The sequence below is a fragment of the Pyxicephalus adspersus genome, chromosome 2 (genome assembly GCF_032062135.1).
Source record: "Pyxicephalus adspersus chromosome 2, UCB_Pads_2.0, whole genome shotgun sequence".
Taxonomy (NCBI): Eukaryota; Metazoa; Chordata; class Amphibia; order Anura; family Pyxicephalidae; genus Pyxicephalus; species Pyxicephalus adspersus.
The window spans coordinates 15,753,193-15,772,414 of NC_092859.1; the positions used below are offsets into that span (position 1 = coordinate 15,753,193).

The 19,222-nt window shown below is 40.3% G+C and overlaps 1 protein-coding gene across 1 annotated transcript in view; it reads left to right on the top strand.

Annotated features, from left to right (window-relative positions):
• Positions 1-14,003: 14,003 nt before the first annotated feature.
• Positions 14,004-19,222, top strand: part of LOC140322979 (LIM homeobox transcription factor 1-alpha-like) — a 31,056-nt gene continuing 25,837 nt past the window's right edge. The window contains exons 1-2 of the mRNA XM_072399661.1: positions 14,004-14,140; positions 16,350-16,429. Coding sequence (XP_072255762.1) covers positions 16,372-16,429 — 58 coding nt within the window. The 5' untranslated portion in view covers positions 14,004-14,140; positions 16,350-16,371. The remainder of the gene's footprint in view (positions 14,141-16,349; positions 16,430-19,222) is intronic.

Consider the following 19,222-nt stretch of genomic DNA (forward strand, 5'->3'; position numbering starts at 1 on the left):
AAAACCAGGAATCCTAACCGCTAGACCATATGGGAAGCCTTTTGCTATGCATGAGCCTGATAAAATCGATCACTCTTCAAATCAGTCCTTTCTATGATAGAGAACCACCGTTGCAGGGACATAAAGTTGCCGTGACCCGGATTCGAACCGGAAAATACAGATATTTCATTCTGGTCCCATTTGCTATCTATCAAAAGTGCCAGAAAAATGTCTGTATTTCTCACAAAAAATACAGATATTTTATTCTGATAGCACTTGCTATCTATCAAAAAAGCCAGAAAAATTTCTGTATTCCTCTAATCAAAAAAGCAGATATTTTATTCCGATATCACTTGCTATCAAAAAAGTAAGTGGATGGAGAAAAGAAGGAGGTTTAAGGCTCAGAAATTTTCATGCAAACAGTGGTGTATTGATGGAATATTTTATACATAGACCATCTAATACACAAAAACAAATAGTGTTTTTTTCTGTCCTGTTGACGTTTCACAAGACATTATATAAGTACATATTATACAATGCAAAATAACAATAAAAGGTTTTTAACATAACAGTATAACCGTTCATATGACCGCGCCGTGGCACGCAATAATCCGCCATGTTTCGCCACGTTGGGTTTCCTCAGGGATATGCCCACCACGCAGACACACTCCCTCCTCCTCCCACGTGCTTATAAAGACACCACTTCTGGCGCAATTCCATCTTAACAGCCTTACAGGCTGCTACACCTCTTCATCCCCACATGCTGGCCCCTGTAAGCAGGATACTGCATCTCACATCTCAAAGCTGCTGACCTCCAAAACTTTTATCTGCAAGGTAAACTTCTACTACTTTGTCACACACTCAGCAAACTGATTGATAACCCTAGATATATTCTATCTACAACCCATACCATGCTTTATTTGTAGGAAGATATCATCCCATCATACCTACTTTTGATTTCTACAACTGACCCTGCAAACCTAAACTCTTAAGGTAAACCAGTTTTATTCTGTAAAAATCACTCAATTGATATTTGCCCATAGAATACACTTACTACCCATGTCCTCCTCTGCTTCTAGGAGGATAGGGTATACCTTACCCACCCAAACTACCATAAGGTACCCCTAAAAACTCTTACGCTGAAGGAAGACACCCTAAATCCTAGCAACATTTGCTGATGGATGTAAAGATCACTATCCATACCATATAGCAGGCATATATATACCTTTTATAACCTGCTAAGAGATTCCAATCATTTTCAATCCGATGTTCTGACAAGCACATTAATACATCTTGGAAAAGACTAAATTGCTATAGCCAATATTGGGTATGTATATATATACCAACCTTTACTTAATAAATATTAATCCTCTTTCTATACCAGTATACCTAATCACATCTTATAGTTTACATTTAGCAATATTACCAGCAGGGACTCTACATATACCCCCCCCCCCATGCGCGACTTTCTCCTAACTACGGGTACGTAAATAAAATACATATGTATCCCTTATTCTACAGCTGTACAATCTTAGAAAATATCCCTTGAATACGTACATTTAAATATGTGTTTGTCTACATTTATATGACTCTGATTCTAAGTCGTTTTGATGTACTATTTTATGAATACATTTATTTTGATTTAGATTTTATTATGTTTTATATCCATGACATCTTGTATCTCCATATATGTAGACCGTTAAGCACGCATTAATCCATCCCTGAGGAAGCCCAATGTGGTGAAACGTGGAGATGGAGCAGACGCACAGGCAGACAAAGAATGGCAAAGAGTGGTTACATGCACCTCTCTAGTGTGGTCCTTTTTCACGCTGAAAGACGATGACGGGTGCGCGTAGCAATCTGCATCCTGTGCCACAGGCAGATTCACAGAGGACAGGCCAGATCACATTTGGGTACAACATTCCTGCTTCACTGGTAAAAGTGTATTCTCTCCAGCCTTGGAGAGCTTTAATAAATCAGGCCCAAAATGTCACAGTTTTTACCCAACCCGGCGCAAGAGGAAGAAAAGTTGACCCACCTGAGCAGAATACTATGCGACCAGCTGTGTGAAGCGTTCTGCACACCACATTCCACACAGGGAGCTCAGGCAGACTACGCCTCCACCGTATCCCCCTGTAGCGGCGGCAGCAGCAGCAGCATCAGCAGCAGTGGCAGCAGGCCGGGGGGATTTTCTGGATGCCTGATGAAACCTGATGCGGCCACCTCAACCAAGTGAAGTACAGGGGTATAACCATCAAGAACGGATGAAGCGTATGGTGCATGAATACGTTGGCTCTTTTCAGGCTGGTGGTGGTGTTGTCGACAGCAGGTGGGTTACTAACAACTATCATATCCCCACTGCAGATGTCACTGATTGACTAACACATAAACAACACTGGTACCATATTTATTGTTACAGTTTTATGTTATTGTTTTGGATACCTTATCTACATTTATATGACTCTGATTCTAAGTCATTTTGATGTACTATCTACATTTATATGACTTTGCAATCATGCAGAGAAGGACTCACTAGGCCAACCAAGATGCCTCTGTGAACCCACACCGCTCCTGTGCTGCGTCTGTGGCTGCCTATCACCAAACACCCTGTCAGCTGAGCCTGCCTTAGTTGAATTTTTCCGCTAGTTATCACAACATCCAGGGGCAGCATTCTTACAGGTGTCATGCCTGCCATTGTGCTAGCTAGCAATTTACTTTTCATTTGTGCTGCTTCTGGGGGGCCAACAAACTGCAGATGAAAACCCCCAGTACTGCCACACTGATAGGTACCACCACCTTCATCAGTATTGTAAGATTAAGGGTTGGCATTCATGTCATCCACTTCATGATAAAACTAGCAATATCATTTAACTTCCTAACGTTTCCAGCACCACAGACCACAGCAACAGTGCTGGCTCACAAAACATCTTGGTCTGGCCCTTCTATGTTTAATTACAAATTTCCAATATTTGCATTACACACTTCAAGTTGGTATTAATATTATTATTATTATTATTATTATTAAACAGGATTTATATAGCGCCAACATATTACGCAGCGCTGTACAATAAATAGGGATTGCAAATTGTGTGGGGGACCAGGGTTGGGTGAGATGTCACCAGAGAGTATCAGAGAGTAGCAGAGAGACAATGAGTTATCAGACTGGGGAGTGCAGGGAGTAGTGTCAACAAAGAGAGAGCAGGATGAATAATACATTTTACAGATAATTGGGAACCATATGCGTACAATAAACAATGTGGCAAAATGAAGTCCAAGAGAAGCAGTCCAATATTATGGGTTCAAGTGAGCATTGATGATGCACTACACCCAGCTCTGGATGCCAGTTACCAGTGCTGTCCATGTTCCGTCTCAGGGTCCACCGCCTCCTCCTCTTGCTGTTGCTGCTGCCGCCTGCCAGTACTCCATTCACAAAAATTGTTTTACACACTTCTGTTTGTCATTGACGATGCACTACACCCACCTCTAGATGTCAGTTACCAATGCACGTCACGCTCCGTCTCAGGACCCACCGCCTCCTCCTGATGCTGTTGCTGCTGCTGTTTGTCAGTACTCCATTCACTACCTCCACAGCCTCCACATTCTTACGCTACTGGTCCTGCGACAACGTCCCCCTCTGCCTCCTCATCTTCCACCGTGTCCTCAGCCTCCACTGCAGGGACAATTCACAGTGCCCCTCCAGTGCACATACCACATGTGCAGGGCACGGCGTTGTCATGCTGTTCTGCACCTGGGTTGCCGGGGGAACGGAGTCACACAGGGGAGGAACTGCTCCGTGTGAATCATCAAGAAATCAAATCATGGCTTTCTCCTCAACAACTCAAAATCAGAACCATGGTGACCAACAATGGGAAGAACGTTGCATCAATAACTGCTGAGCCATGAACCCTGCATGGCACACGTCTTCAATCTAGTTGTCAAGCGGTTCCTGAAGTCTTCAACCCATCTGCAAGACTTCATAAAAATGGCCAGGAAACTTTGCATGCAAGTCTTCAAAAGTCTTCAACCCATCTGCAAGACTTCATAAAAATGGCCAGGAAACTTTGCATGCACTTCAGCCATTCATACACCGCAAAGCACACCCTCCTTGAGCTGCAGCGGGATCCCCCAACATAGGCTGATATGTGACGTTTCCAGCCGTTGGAATTGCACCCTCCATATGTTGGACCGACTATAAGAACAGAGAAAGGCTATCAACGAATTCTTGATGTTCCAAGCGGATAGGAGTACTCCCATGTGTAACTTTGATGTCAGCCAGTGGCAGCTCACATGTTACACCTGCTGTTTATTGAGGCCCTTTGAGGAGGCCACATTATTTGTCAGTCGCCAGGACTACGGGATGAACAACGTCATTCCATTACTTCATGTCCTGGAACAGATGCTGGTAAATCTGGCTGGTCAGGGAACTGGAGACGTGGCGCCTAGATCTCATGGCCACATGAGCCCTGCGTGGGCTGAACTGGAAGAGGAGGAGGACATTGGAGCAAAGGCAATGTATAGCGAAATTGGTGGTTTTTCTACTCAGGTGACAGGAGAGGAGGAGCAGGAGCAGCCAGAGGAGCAAGAGGGAGATGAGGAAGACGAAGCAGAGGACCCAGACACACCGTGGCAGTATGCAGTGAAGATGGAAGCAGGGAGTCCCTCCAAGTCGCTTGCAGAGTGGGTGTTTAGTGCAGCGGGGGCCATAGTTACCCCAAGAAGAACTCACCTGTCCACCCAAAATGTGGAGGGACTGACCTTTGTCATGATAAATCAGGCGTAGATCAGCCAGGATTTCCACCCACCAATGCCTGATGCATCTGATTAGATGATCCATGCCGCCTGACCCAAACCTTGACAAAAGAGACCGGTTTCTTCTGGCTACCTGCCTCAGCTACTACTCTGATGCTGCCACCCGCCTGATGCCACACATCAGATGCCAAGTGCTCCTTCTTTCACCCAGTTTCATCAGCGGGTACTGGTATTGCCACCCACCTCCCTACTTTGTCACCGGGTCACTTTGTTGTCTGCTGATGCTGTTGCCATCTCCACACTATGTCACCTTGCCACTCTGTGGTCTCCTGATGCTGCTGCTGCTGCCATCTCCACACTATGTCAGCTTGCCACTCTGTGGTCTCCTGATGCTGCTGCTGCTGCCATCTCCACACTATGTCACCTTGCCACTCTGTGGTATCCTCCTGATGCTGCCGCCACCTCTAGACTCTGTCATTGTGCCACTCTGTAGCCTCCTGATGCTGCCGCCACCTCCAGACTCTGTTATTGTGCCACTCTGTGGTCTCCACCTGATGCTGCTGCTGCCGCCACCTCCAGACTCTGTCATTGTGCCAATCTGTAGTCTCCGCCTGATGTTGCTGCTGCCGCCACCTCCGGACTCTGTCATTGTGCCACTCTGTAGCCTCCTGATGCTGTTGCCAACTCCACACTCGGTCATTGTGCCACTCTGTGGCCTCCTGATTCTGCTGCCACCTCCACACTCTGTCATTGTGCCACTCTGTGGCCTCCGCCTGATGCTGCTGCTGCTGCCACCTCAGTCACCCTCCCGTCGGGGGGGGGCTCTACTTGTATAAACAGTTAATAGGACAGGTTCTGTAGATATCTATGTGGAATCAGCTGACGAGGGTGTAAAAGGAGTGCACTTCTTCTTGACGCTAACATGGACTTGTAAGGCTGAGTTCATACTTGAGTCAGTTTGGCCCTGTGACTGCCCAAATAAGTGAAGTGTGCAGTGATTCTAATAGCAACGCCTGTCATCTGCATGTCATACTGACTCACAGTATTATTTCACTACCACAGCAGACTCCCTATGCGTGTTACTGCAAGGCACAGTGTTCTACACCACTATCAAGGCTCTCTGCAGCCCGGAAATAGCCGTTTTTTTACGCGATCCGCCCGTGAATAAATTCGTATCAAAGGAAATCACTTTCGCCTGAACTGCCCACTTCGCCCAGTGGGTAAGTCTCATGTACAGACCCATATATGCCACCCTTTAATGACTGTGGGAAAGATGTTTATATCCATCTCTCTTATCCGTCAGTGGCCAGAAGGCCTCGCTGAGACCAACGCAATTATTGATTCCAGTGCAACTCACTGTTTCATGGACATACAATTTGACCACGCTCAAAGAATCCCAGTTCAAGAAAGAAACCTTCCCATTGCTATTGAATTGGCCAACAGTTCCACTCCCTGTACTGGGCAAATTACCACTTGTACCACTCCAATGGAGGTACATACCCCTTCGGGGCATCATGAGCACTTATCCTTTGACTTGCTACCCTCACCAATATTATATATTTTTTTGGGGACTATCTTGGCTGCAGATCCATGATCCCGACATCTACTGGTCTAGGAGTACCATTTCTTTTTCTTCCATGTTTTGCCAGCAGAACTATTTCCGGGAGACCAAAGAATCCTTAGTCATGGCCACCCTGTCTTTGGAACAGGAAGCATTACTCCCAGAGTTGTACAGAGAATTCTTGGATGTCTTCGATCCAAAAGGAGCCGATACCTTGCCCCCTCATAGGTCATATGACTGCCCCATCGATTTATTGCCAGGGTCTACTATCCCCTATGGCCATATTTTCCCACTCTCCGATCCAGAACTCCTTGCACTAAAAACCTACATTGAAGAAAGCCTCGCCAAGAGATTCATTCGACCTTTACGTTCACCAGCCGGAGCAGGTATCTTCTTTGTCGAAAAAAAGGACAGTTCCCTGAGACCATGTGTCAATTATCGCTCTCTGAACCAGATAACCATCATAAACCGATACCTACTTCCTCTGATATCTGAACCATTCCAAAAGCTCCATTTAGCAAGAATATTTACCAAGTTGGATCTAGTATCTAGTATCTAGTAATGCCCTTTGCGCTGTGTAATGCCCCAGCGACCTTTCAAAGTTTTGTTAATGACATTTTCAAAGACATACTGGACATATATGTTGTGGTCTATCTGGACGATATTCTGATCTTTTTCTGACCTATTCCCTCGAGGAGCATCGTGAACAAGTAAAAGAGGTCCTTACTCAACTCCGGCAGAATTATCTTTTCGCGAAGATTGAAAAATGTGAATTTGAGAGGAATCATGTACACTTCCTAGGCTTGGATATCTTGGCTCAAGGCACCGTCATGAACCAAAGTAAGGTTTCGGCTGTCCTCAACCATCCCATCATCTCGCAAGGAGGTCCAGAGATTCCTAGGCTTGGCTCGGAAATTCATTCAAGATTTTTCTTGCATCATTCAACCTTTGACCGATTTAACTCGGAAACAGAAGATTTTGCAATGGAACGATAACACCCAGGAGGCATTCCATCATCTGAAGACACAATTTACCACCGCTCCTGTGTTGGCACATCCAGACCCTAACTTGCCTTACATGTTGGAAGTGGATGCGTCCAAGCAAGCTCAGAGACAAGGTGAGAAGCAAATACTGCATTCTCCAGCCTTTTTCTCTAACAAATTATTGTCTTCCGAGTGCAATTACGATGTGGGGGACAGAGAGCTACCTGCAATTAAATTAGCCCTGGAGGAGTGGAGATATCTCCTGGAGGGGGGTCCTCACCCAATTTTGATATGGACCAATCATAAGAATCTGGAGTATTTACGGGCTGCCAAGCGTCTTCGGCCTTGTCAGGCCCGTTGGTCCCTCTTTTTCACACGGTTCTATTTTCGCATATCATACTGACCAGGCTCAAAGAATAGGAAACCAGATGACTTGTCTGGGATTCATTACAGGGCTGAGTCGCCTGAACATGGAAAACGGATCCTTTCAGATAGCCACTTTCTCCTAATAGAGACACAATTACTGAACCAAATCAAAGAAACTTCCAAGACACTTTCTCCTGATAGAGAGGAACTCTTGACTCAATAAGCAGGTTTTCTGTTACATCAAGGAAAGATTTTTGTTCCAGTTCCCTTAAGGACCCCTTGAACTAACACCCCGCATGTTCTGGTGGCCTTCTTTAAACAAAGACTGTACCGAGTTTGTCAAAGGATGTGAAGTCTGTGCTAGAAGCAAAGTTCAAACAGCACTACGCAAGGGGCTTCTGAGACTTCTACCAATACCCGACCGACCTTGGGATAACATCTCTATGGACTTCATAGTAGAACTTCCCCCATTGGAGGTATTAACCACCATCTTAGTGGTGGTTGATCGTTTCAGAAAACAGGGTCACAATTTACGGATAAATTCTGGGTTCAACTGTGCAAAAGTCTCCAGATTGATGTGGCATTCTCATCGGCCAATCATCCTCAATCCAATGGCCAAACAGAGCGCAATAATCAGGTACTGGAACAGTACCTTCCTTGCTTCTGGTCATCTCTTCAAGACGATTGGGTGCATCTGATACCTTTAGCTGAATTTGCTCTTAACAATGCACTGCGCACCTCTACCAAGATGTCTCCCTTCTTCGCCAATTTCGGGTATCACCCAAACATCTTTCCTGACCTAACGCCTAGTCTGTTCCAGCAGTATAAGAGTTTACTTCAGAACTGAAGCATGTTCATCAGGAACTTCAGCAGAACTTAAAACTGGCACAAGAACAGCACAAGAAGAATGCACACAAACATTGGCGACCTTACCCTAATTTCAAGATCGGGGATAAAGTCTGGCTCTCTAGTGCCCACCTTCAGTTACATTGCCCCTCCAAGAAGTTGGGTCCGAAATTCGTTGGTCCATTTTCTATCACGAAGCAGATGAACCCAGTGGCCTATCAATTACTTCTTCCACGCACAATGAAAGTGCACCCCGTTTTTCATGTCTCTCTGCCAAAGAGGGTGAACCCGGGCAGAGTCCAAACGGCAGAACCTCCACCCATTTTCGTGGATGGAGAAGAGGAATTTGAGGTAGACAGAATACTGGACTCTCGAAGAAGACAATACCTTCAAATGGAAAGGGTTTACCCTAGAGGTGAGCTCATGGGAACCTGCAACATCAGTACATGCCACCCAGTTGGTGAATGACTTTCACCAGCAGCATCCAGAGAAACCAAGTCCAGAGGGGGTCCAGAAGCCTCCCTTGGGGGAGGGGCACTGTCGCAAATCTATGTCTAGATGAAGCTTATTGCACATGCTCAGTTTGCACCGCACTTCGCACATGCTCAGTGTGTATCCTTACTCTGTACATGCCCAGTGCGAGCTCCAATCAGAGACTAGGACCGCAATATATAAAGGCCCCATGATTTCCTTCCAGTGCGGATTGATCGTGACAACTTCCTGATTCCTGGTTCCTGCTCCTTGGTCCTGCTCCTGATTCTTGGTTCCTGCTCCTGGCTACTCATGCATCCTCCATTCTCCATCTGATCATCTGTGTATGACTCCAAGGTTTGTCTGCAATCTAATATCACCACTGTTATCGGCAAACTCATTGGACATATACCAGCATTGTTATTTGCCCAGTCAATGGACATTTGCCTCTACTGTTTATCCACAAGGTCATTGGACCTTTACCACTAACTTTTCTGCAAATAAACTAAAAGGGACATTTACCAGTTAACCAATATATGTGTGTGTGATCTCCCGGTTAATCACCATCAAGGTTCCCTCAAACAGAGCTCTCCTTTCTGAAGGCTGATAGTACTTCATTCACTAAAATTGTACACTTCTGGGTGGCAGTGACGATGCACTACACCCAGCTCTCCATGATTCTTACCAATGCGGTCTCCCTGGTGATAGCTGACCAGGGGCCACACACTGCTACTGCTCTCCCTGACCCAAGCTCTGTCTCTGGTCCTCCACCCTTTTGTCTAATGTCACCGTATTACTTGTCCACAACTTTATGGGTGGCATTCCTAACACATGTCATCCAGGTCATGATGCCACCTAGCAATTATTATTATTATAGTGTAAACAAATTATGCAACATGTAAATCAAAAGGGGTACGTACATTAAATAGCAATTTGTTTTCCTGCTGTTTTGACGGCAGAAACTGTTGCTAGTGGGTTGAATTCACCCTTTCTCAATATCCTAATGTTTATGCTGCCTTCTGGAAGCTGTCCACCATGCAAAAATCCTATTTGCCTGCTGTCACTTTGCCTGCCATTTTCTGACAAGGTCTTTTTTAACTGTATTTTTTCCTTGTTGCTACTGTTCTCTTACACTTACATAGCAAATTTGGTGTTTCTAACATGTATAGGGGTTTTGCTAATTATGTTTAAAGTTGGCCCATTGACTTTAATGTAATTTGCAAAATCGATTCGCCGAACCCACCGGAAGTTCAAGGAAATTTTTGTGAGACTGTCAGAGACTTTCTCGCTCATCCCTAGTAGGAGACAAACCTACCATCATGTGAGGCTCAACGATACTACTTCTTGTGCGGCCCGCTCGACAGGGAGGCAAGCAGAAATAGCAAAATGGTATTAGAAGTCAAGGTATCTTTAGGTGTAATGGCTCTGCTGATACTTGATATTAGGTTACCATGACAAGATTAAAATGAGCAGAGGGGGAAAACATGCAATTGCCATACCGAGAGTAGAACCCGGGCGAGAACCAAGAATCCTAACCGGTAGACCATATGGGAAGCCCGCTGCTTTGGCAGCACCTGATTAAATTGATCCCTCAAATTCCTTCAAATTAAGTCTTTTCCATATCTACACAGGGACACTACTACCATGAGAACGTTCAGAGAACTGTGAAGAATATTACAAATGGAAGACGCTGGCCCTCCCATAGCTTGGCCACGTTTGTGTGCGCAAAAGCGACCCTTGTGAGTCTAGCTCAGGTTTCGTGTTCCACTCAAAGGTTTCTTCCCACTGTTTAAGCTTTTTTCTCTAGGGTGTCGTTGACCTCTGGGGTCACTGGGTAGGTTGAGGGGGATTGGGCACCATGGGTAGCCATCATCAAGCTGAAGTCTTGAAAGGGTTCCTCCACTGACCATGTTCGTCAGTCCAGGTTCCCAAGATGGAAGCTTGTATGATAGAGAACCACCGTTACCCTCTTTTTAAGCTTACCCTGAAAGGCCTCATTGACCTCGCTGTCGCTGGGGTGGTAGAGGGGGATGCAGCACAGTGGGAAGCCATCATCCAGCTGATGTTGCCAACAACAAGTCTTGAAGGGGTTCCTGCACTAAGCATGTTCAGCACTCCACATTCCCAAGATGGAAGCGGTACAAAAGAGAACCATCTTTAAGGGTGCATAAAGTAGCCGTGACCCAGATTCAAACATGGGTTGCTGCGGCCACAACGCAGAGTACTAACCACAGCAGCAAGCGAGCCACTCTTCTGATCTGTAGTCAGATGTGTTATCCATTGGTTGCGATGGCCCTCATCCTTTTTATCTGACACTCCATGAAATGTTCCACAAACTGTCCTAAACTGGTAAATGGCTCTGAGCCTCTTGCTGTGGTCACCTGAACAGGTGAGAGCTGGACGGGAGATTTTTTTCTAGCGCTCCTACTACTATTGCTAGTGATGGATCATGCTGATGAAGGGAGCATTGCACTATTATGTGAGGCTCAACGCTACTAGATGCTTCTTGTGCAGCCCTCTCGACAGGGTGGCAGGCAGAATTAATAAAATGGTATTAGGAGTTCTCCAATTAGAGTCAAGGTAATCTTAGTTGTGATGGCTCTGTCGATACTTGATATTAAGATTCTGTGACAAGAATTAAATGAGAATTCTGGAAAAACATGCAATTCCCATACCGGGAGTCAAGCCCGGGGCCCCTGGGTAAAAAAACAGGAATCCTATCCGCTAGACGATATGGAAAGCCTTTTGACTTGACAGCATCTGCCTAAATTGATCCCTCTTCAAATCAGTCCTCTCCATATTTACACAGGGACACTACTACCATGAGAACGCTCAGAGAGCCATGAGAAACAAAAGGGAATTGAAGACTGGGAAAAAAACAGTTTATCAGTAAGAGAGTACAGTGGGTTCCTATACTACCCCACATAGAGAACCCGCTGATTGATGAAGAATGTAGCTTGATTGCCCTGGCTAAGTGTGCAGCATTTAACTGCCATATACAAACAGCACAAAGCATCTCCTGAAGTTCATGTGCCACATTTCCAAGTTCAAATCAGCTGAATTTACTGTCCACAAATTTTGAAAGGGAAAAAAACATAATTAGGAGAGTGCAGTGAGGTAAATTGTAGTATAACCCAGTCATAGCACTTGCTAATAATGCAGCAAAAAAATCCATGAAGAATCTTTGTAAGCCCAGAAAAGAGTGCTGATCTTACTGTGATTGTGCATTATTTTTTTTCCATTGCTAGAAAAAGCTCAACCTTCTGGCATGCACAGAAAGACCATCCAGAACCTTTCTGGGATCCATGGCACTCCCATTCAGAAGAGGAGGGCTTCCTCCTTTTTTTAAAAAAAATGTCTTAACAAGAAAAAAAAAGAACTTAAATTTCACTTTACATAAAAGATTTGTCTAACCTTTAATCTAAAGTAAAAATTTTTGTGATCAGTCTGCTTTTCTAATCATTGTGAATTTCCTGAAGTGAGAGATTTGTGGGTATTGGTTATGTTTTAGATCCAAGTCTCATCCATGTTCCTCCTCACAGAGAAAGTTAGCCAGCAGTGGATTACTGGTGCAATAATTATGAATTTCTAATTCAGCTGGATTGGGCAATACACACCTTAATGTATAGCGTAATGCTCAATATTAAATCTCAAACATTTTTTTCCTCTCATAGTCCTTCTACCTTCCATGTTATGATTTTGACTGATTTTTGCTTAGATGTTGCTCACTATTTATTTTTCTAGGAACTGAAATGACACATTTCTGCACTCCAACTTCAGTATTGTGCTGTCAGAGCTAAAGCTGAACTAAAGTGAAAAACTTAAAAATTGCTATCAGGCAGGTCTTTATTGCAGAAGGGGCAGACAATGTTCCTTCTGGAAAAAAATAAGTTCTCATCAAAGATTTTAATTACATTTCCTTGTGCTTGTCTGACACAGGAGCCTATATCTTTACCTTGTCCTGCCCTGGGTTCCAGATATTTAGCCATCTTCGATGGCAAGGCAGGTATGATGTAACTCCTGCACAGTATTCTTTTTCATGCCCCCAAGGCTGCATGCCTGGATGTATCTCTAAAATATGAATCCAGTGAAATTATCAATGTTAAGTTATTTTTTTGCGCACAGTTTGATCAAGTTTGATTTGAGTATAATTTGCATGTAGAATTTCTACTTGAACATCTAATGGTGAACATTTCAGGATCTTCACTAGAACTGTGAGAAAAAGGCACAGCACTGGAAACCAACTAGGCTGCACAACATTGCAAACTACTGTATGTCTAATACTGAGATCCTTCTAGGAGCAGAAAGCAAGTTCTCAACAGAATGGAGTGGATTGTAAACCAGGCTGTAGTTTTAAACTGCAGTGTAGTCTGTAGAGCGGCCATGGGATGAGCTGAATTGGCTATACTGTATGGTAGGGTTGCCATAAGTTTAAAATAATAATGTTTTATTATAGAAGGTAAACAATTCCTTTATTTGTTTTTTTACTTGTGTATTTAGCTGTGTACTGAGAGTGTAGCTTTGATCTTGATGCAAAAGGTAAAAAGAAGGATTTTTGTAAATAAAAGATGGTATACTGATCTGTCCTACCTTCCACAGCACCAGTCTTTGCTCTTTTTAAGAGCCATGGTGCATAGAATGCAATCTTCTTCACAAAACACCTATTTCAGAGAGTAGGACTACTAGTCCCCCACCAAGCACGGTGGTTCCTTCCAGCGATCCTTAAAACACTAATGGGTGCAATTTAATTAAAAAAAAAGGAAATTTGAACGATAGTCTTTGTGGTCATTTAAAATGACATGGTTTACAGTTCTGTAACATTTTTGTTTGTGTTTCTATTGCCTTATAATATAATAATCAGTTTTTACAGTTATTACAGTTTTTATTACTAAAACAATATCGATTGATAGTTAATAAGCAATAAGTGATCATTTTGATTAACTATCTGTTTCCCACAAGAGAATATTTGACCAGCCCTCCTTTATCTTCCACCCCTCCCTTTTCTTGTCTCTCTGCTTTTCAGAACCCTCAGATGATGGATGCTGCAAGTTGTCATGATGAACTGGGAAAGAATTCTGCTTTTGAGAAGGTATTAAATGTCTTGCAAAGAAGAAAACACAGAAATAGTGGAATAGAGTAAATACAGCTGTTTGAGTGTTTTGAAGAGCGGAAAATTATAGATCAGGTAAGGAAAACAATTCTAATTAAATAGGAACATTTTCAGTATATTTTCATTTGTGCTAGGTAACATAATGTACTTTTAAATTATATAATTTTGTAAAATATTTGAGCTCCACCACATCAATATTTTCAAATTGCACTAGGTACATGTTTACCTTTTATCATTCAATTAACTATAATGACTGTCAGTTTACTGCTGTCTTTATAAATTGTCACTATTTTAATTATGCATGCACCAGCAGTAGATATAGATCTATTCATATAGAGCAAAAAATCTTGTTTTTTTTTCCAGGGGCCAATAGGTCTTACCCAGTATAATAAACGTATTGAACAGGATGCTTTAAATATTTTGATTTATAAAAAAAATGCTAGTGTTTGCTATTGGTTTTGCAGAGAAACAGATTTTTTATGTAAATGATAATGTCAATTATAACATTATCTTATAAATTCGTTTTTTTGTCATTTTTATTTTTAGGGTAGATGATAACTAGTTGGGTACAAGTGGAAAAATCATTACAGGAACTTATTTTTGTTTTCAATAATATATAAAATACATGTTATTTGTAATATGAGAAATAACTCACAGATAGAACACATACATAAATACTTTAATTAAAAACAATATATATATATATATATATATATATATATATATATATATATATATATACTATGACTAGTTTTTTTACTACTACAATTACTAATAATAATATTCAAAATTACTTCAGTACTCATATATGATAAAAAATGAAAAAAAACCTATAATAATAGTATTTTATTTGTCATCGTTCTAATAACTGTTGAAGTACAGTCATTAAATTCATATATTATGTTTCTATCTTCCTGTGTTCTATCCACTAAATGTTTCATCTATGTAAATAAAATGTGTTTAATACACTTCATATATTTTATTTAAAACATAATAAAAAAAACATAAATTAACATTTCTAACATTTTAAGATTTTCCATAATACACATTCTACCCATTCACTATTAGCAAACAATGATATTCATCTGGAATTCATCTAGGATATAATAGTAACATTTTAAATTACATGATTGTGAGTGGTATAGACTATAGGTCCAATCTTAAAATCTACTTAAACGATACAGTTTATTTTCCATGCAACTCAAATATATATCTATATATATATGCGCTTTATAAAATAATAACAAATAAACTCAAGTAATGATTAATATTATTAGTTTCATTCATTGTAAATAATGGTAAAATCAACAACCAATAACACAACTAATGTGTTGGTAATTTAATATAACAATATATTATATTCAGTACTTATTGCTCCTTCTAATCTCTCTTATCTAAATGTACACTTTTTTTTCTAATGCGTTAGATTATACAATTGTTACTAAACATCATTATTATTTTTCACATCAAATTCTATGGTATCTAGCCTCCTGGCATTGCCAGTATGCTTGCAGCATACTTATTTTTTGTATGGTCACTTCCCATTTAATCTTATCTTTTACTTTCATTGCTTTTTATATAGATGTATTCCAAATTAAGCCTTTGGGATCTTAAAAATATATATATATATTATACATTATGATATTTCATATATATATATAGTGTAAATGTTTATATTATATATATATATATATATATATATCTAAAAACATTTACACTTTTTGCTGAGCAAAACATATATGGTCTGTGCATCTGTTGTTACAAAGGTTTCTCTAATATAACAAGGTTGATAATCTTGGGTCTCAATCCTTTTGCATACTTTTCAAGATTGCCCATATGATTAGATCGAAAAATAGTCATGTGTCTGTGGACACACTATAACCTTAGTAGTCACCCCATCCATAGCCCAAAATCAAGGAAATCACATAGATGATATGGATTTTCCCGAAGAATTATTGCGTTTGCCATGATATAGCCAGCTCCAGTGCTCCTCATTGTAGAAAAATTCATTTTTGGCCGAATCTAATTTCCATGTGCATTAGAATATTTTTTCGTAAATCAGATCTTATCCTATTTTCTGTCTCCTGTGCAGTATGGCCCCAGGCTTTCCTATGTTATCCTGAAGGCTAAACTATACAGTAGATTTTTAATCTTCAGCTACTGAGCATTTAAAATGTTTGTGTTATTATTTATCACATTTGATAATAAGATCATTACCAATATAAAGGTTTATTTTAATGATAAATAAATACATATATAATTTAAACCACAATTTGTTTTTCAGGTGTTTATAATTAAAAAAAAATATGAAGACAGAAAACACTCCATCTTCATGCCGTGAACATTCATCATTCCTTGGAATTGGTAAATAACCCAGATTGGGCTTTTTGCTTTGCTGCATGCGTGGTCCTGGTCAGTAATTTTGGGAACATTGAAAACACAGAAATGGCATAACAGCCAGGCACCTAGCTCCTTTATATGGAAATCATAAATGTTGCCACACTATGTCAAAGGTCATTTAAATTATATACAAATACCTAATATTTTGGATTTAAAATGAAAGCAATAGCTTATACATAACTTCTGTTAGAAAGCAATCTTGTATTGGAGATACATAGGCTACTTCTCCTTAACTCTAAAAATGGTTCCTGGCTGTCGCTAAACCATTGCCTTCAATGACTGTCAGGAGGTAACTTGTGAAGATCTGTGCTGTTTGTTCCATGTTGTGTGTCAAGAAATATTTAACCACAAAACAGCCAGGCAACTAGTTTCTTGAAAAGGAGCTTGGCAGTAGCAGGCTTTGCGTTTTCAGTCTTCTTTTATGAAGGCAATTCTGCACTTGTGGATATCACATTTATTAATATATATATATATATATATATACTGTATGTATATATATATATATATATATATACACTAAAATGTACCAAATATTAGTAACCAGCAGGAGTATACAATTTTATTAATAATAAAAGTATAAAAAAGTTATTTACACTTCTCAATTTAACTTCCATTATGTAAATGTGTATTACTGTGTATATATAGCAGATGATAACAAATATAGTTCCCGCTAATAATGAGTCAGTTGTTGAATTACTTTATTGTTTCTTAATGCTCTATTTATAAAGTAGTGAATTTGTCATTTCCACACGTTCTCTCGTGGAGGATTTTCCAGGTACATGTGTTTTCAGTGGTAGTAAATATTTCTTCGCCACAGAATGTTTGGTTAATGTCAGAACCACTACTTTATATGCAAAGTCCTTAAAAGTATAATTAAAGGCATTTTTTTAAATCTTGAAAATATATATATATATATATATATATATATCGTATAGGGGTGATTTCCCTTGAATTCTTTCTTGTTACAGGAAGTAACAAGAAGCATAAAAAACAAAGTAAATCACTTACAAGTTAATTAGCAGTAAAATGGGCTCTATTTCTAAAACAGGGAACCTGGCATTCCCTCAAACATTCCCTGGTGGGAATCTATTAGGCAGGCCCCTGTGTTTTTTATGGGGGGAATGTTTAAGGGAATGTCAAATTCCCTGTTTTATAAATAGAGCAATGAGTTTCCCCATTGGAAGGAACCCCCTCCCCCCCAGCTTGTGTATTTCTGTCCATGATCAAGAATGCACAGCAAACAAGAATTATTTTTCTGATAAATCTGAAAATGACTGTGTATGTCGCTTGTAGCAAAACACAATCTGTCTGTCTGTCTGTCTGTCTGTCTATCTATCTATCTATCTATCTATATCATCTATCAGTTTATACACATAATGAGTTTCAGGGAATAACACAAAGGGATTTGATAGCAACTTGGACCAAACCTTCACATCACAATGGTGTATCCGTCTTCGCCTATTTCTCCGGCTACCTCTGCTTTCTTTTGTTCTTGACATCAAGATCCTGCCATTTGCCTGTTCTCTAGCCTATTTAACAACATACACTGAAAACAGTGGCCCAGTAGTGTATATGTGGTTTTTAATGGCGTAAAATATTTACAATGCTCACGTTCATGGATAATCTTTTAGACTTTTGGTCACATGAACACAGAAGAAGCTTTATTTAACCCATAGGGTGAAAGAGACACTTTTTATGCAAAATGATATTTCCATTTGGTAACAATATTGTTTTTTTTATGATTATGATGTATGCTTTATATAATATATTATTATATTTATATATATATACATATGTACATGTTATTGGCCAACATATGTAGTAAATGTTAAGTTTTTTCAAAGAGTTTGTCCTATATATTTATTTGGTGATCAAAGAGATAAGCCTATGAAACTATTCTGCTATAACTTTCACTTAGGTATTTTGGTGCAGTGTTTTTTTTTAAATGCTTCAGTTCATTTATTCTTAGCTATAGATGAGCCCATCATAATAAAAAAAAAGGATTATTTTATGTTTTTATTATGTTTTAACAAACCTTTAGAAGTCGGTTTTAGTAGAAGAGTACACTGATCTACAGCATTTTGGCCTTGTTTAACCTGGTGCAATTGATTTACCAGTCAGTAATTGATGTACAATATTCTGCCTTTGTTTGGGGTGAACCATAAAATAGATAAAGTTCATAGATTTAATAGCTCATACACACAAACTTGTGTACTTTTTTCAGTATTTAGCGGTTCAGGCTGTCCACATTCAATTGAGAACCCAAAATTCAGTCCAGATGGCTGTTTAATCTCTATAAATTAGATTATAATTGGGGAATGGATCTAAAGAGAAATTATGCTGTATACTAAGCCTAGGGAAACAGTGGGGCTTAATGTTGAAGCGTAACATACATTTTTTTAGTTTTAGATTGTGGGAAACAAAATAAAATCCCTGTCAGTTTACTTTTTGTAGTCTGTGCTTTGTTTAGAATATATCTCTTCAGTTCTGTTCCCTTCCTAAAGATGCAAGTGAGAGAGCAGTAAAAGTAAAACCCCTCTTAAACAGACGTCACCAGAATAGCCATTCCTATTAAAGGATTTCTCTCACCACCTGTTCTACTGACTATTGTAAATTGTTGTATTTCTCCCAACTTTCAACCTTAGTAGAAAATGGTCACTATGAAAAGGTTTTTACCACTTTTTAAACATAAATGTAGCCAATCAACTAACATTTCCAGCAGGAGTTCATCAATGAGATCTCACCTAGGTTTCTCAG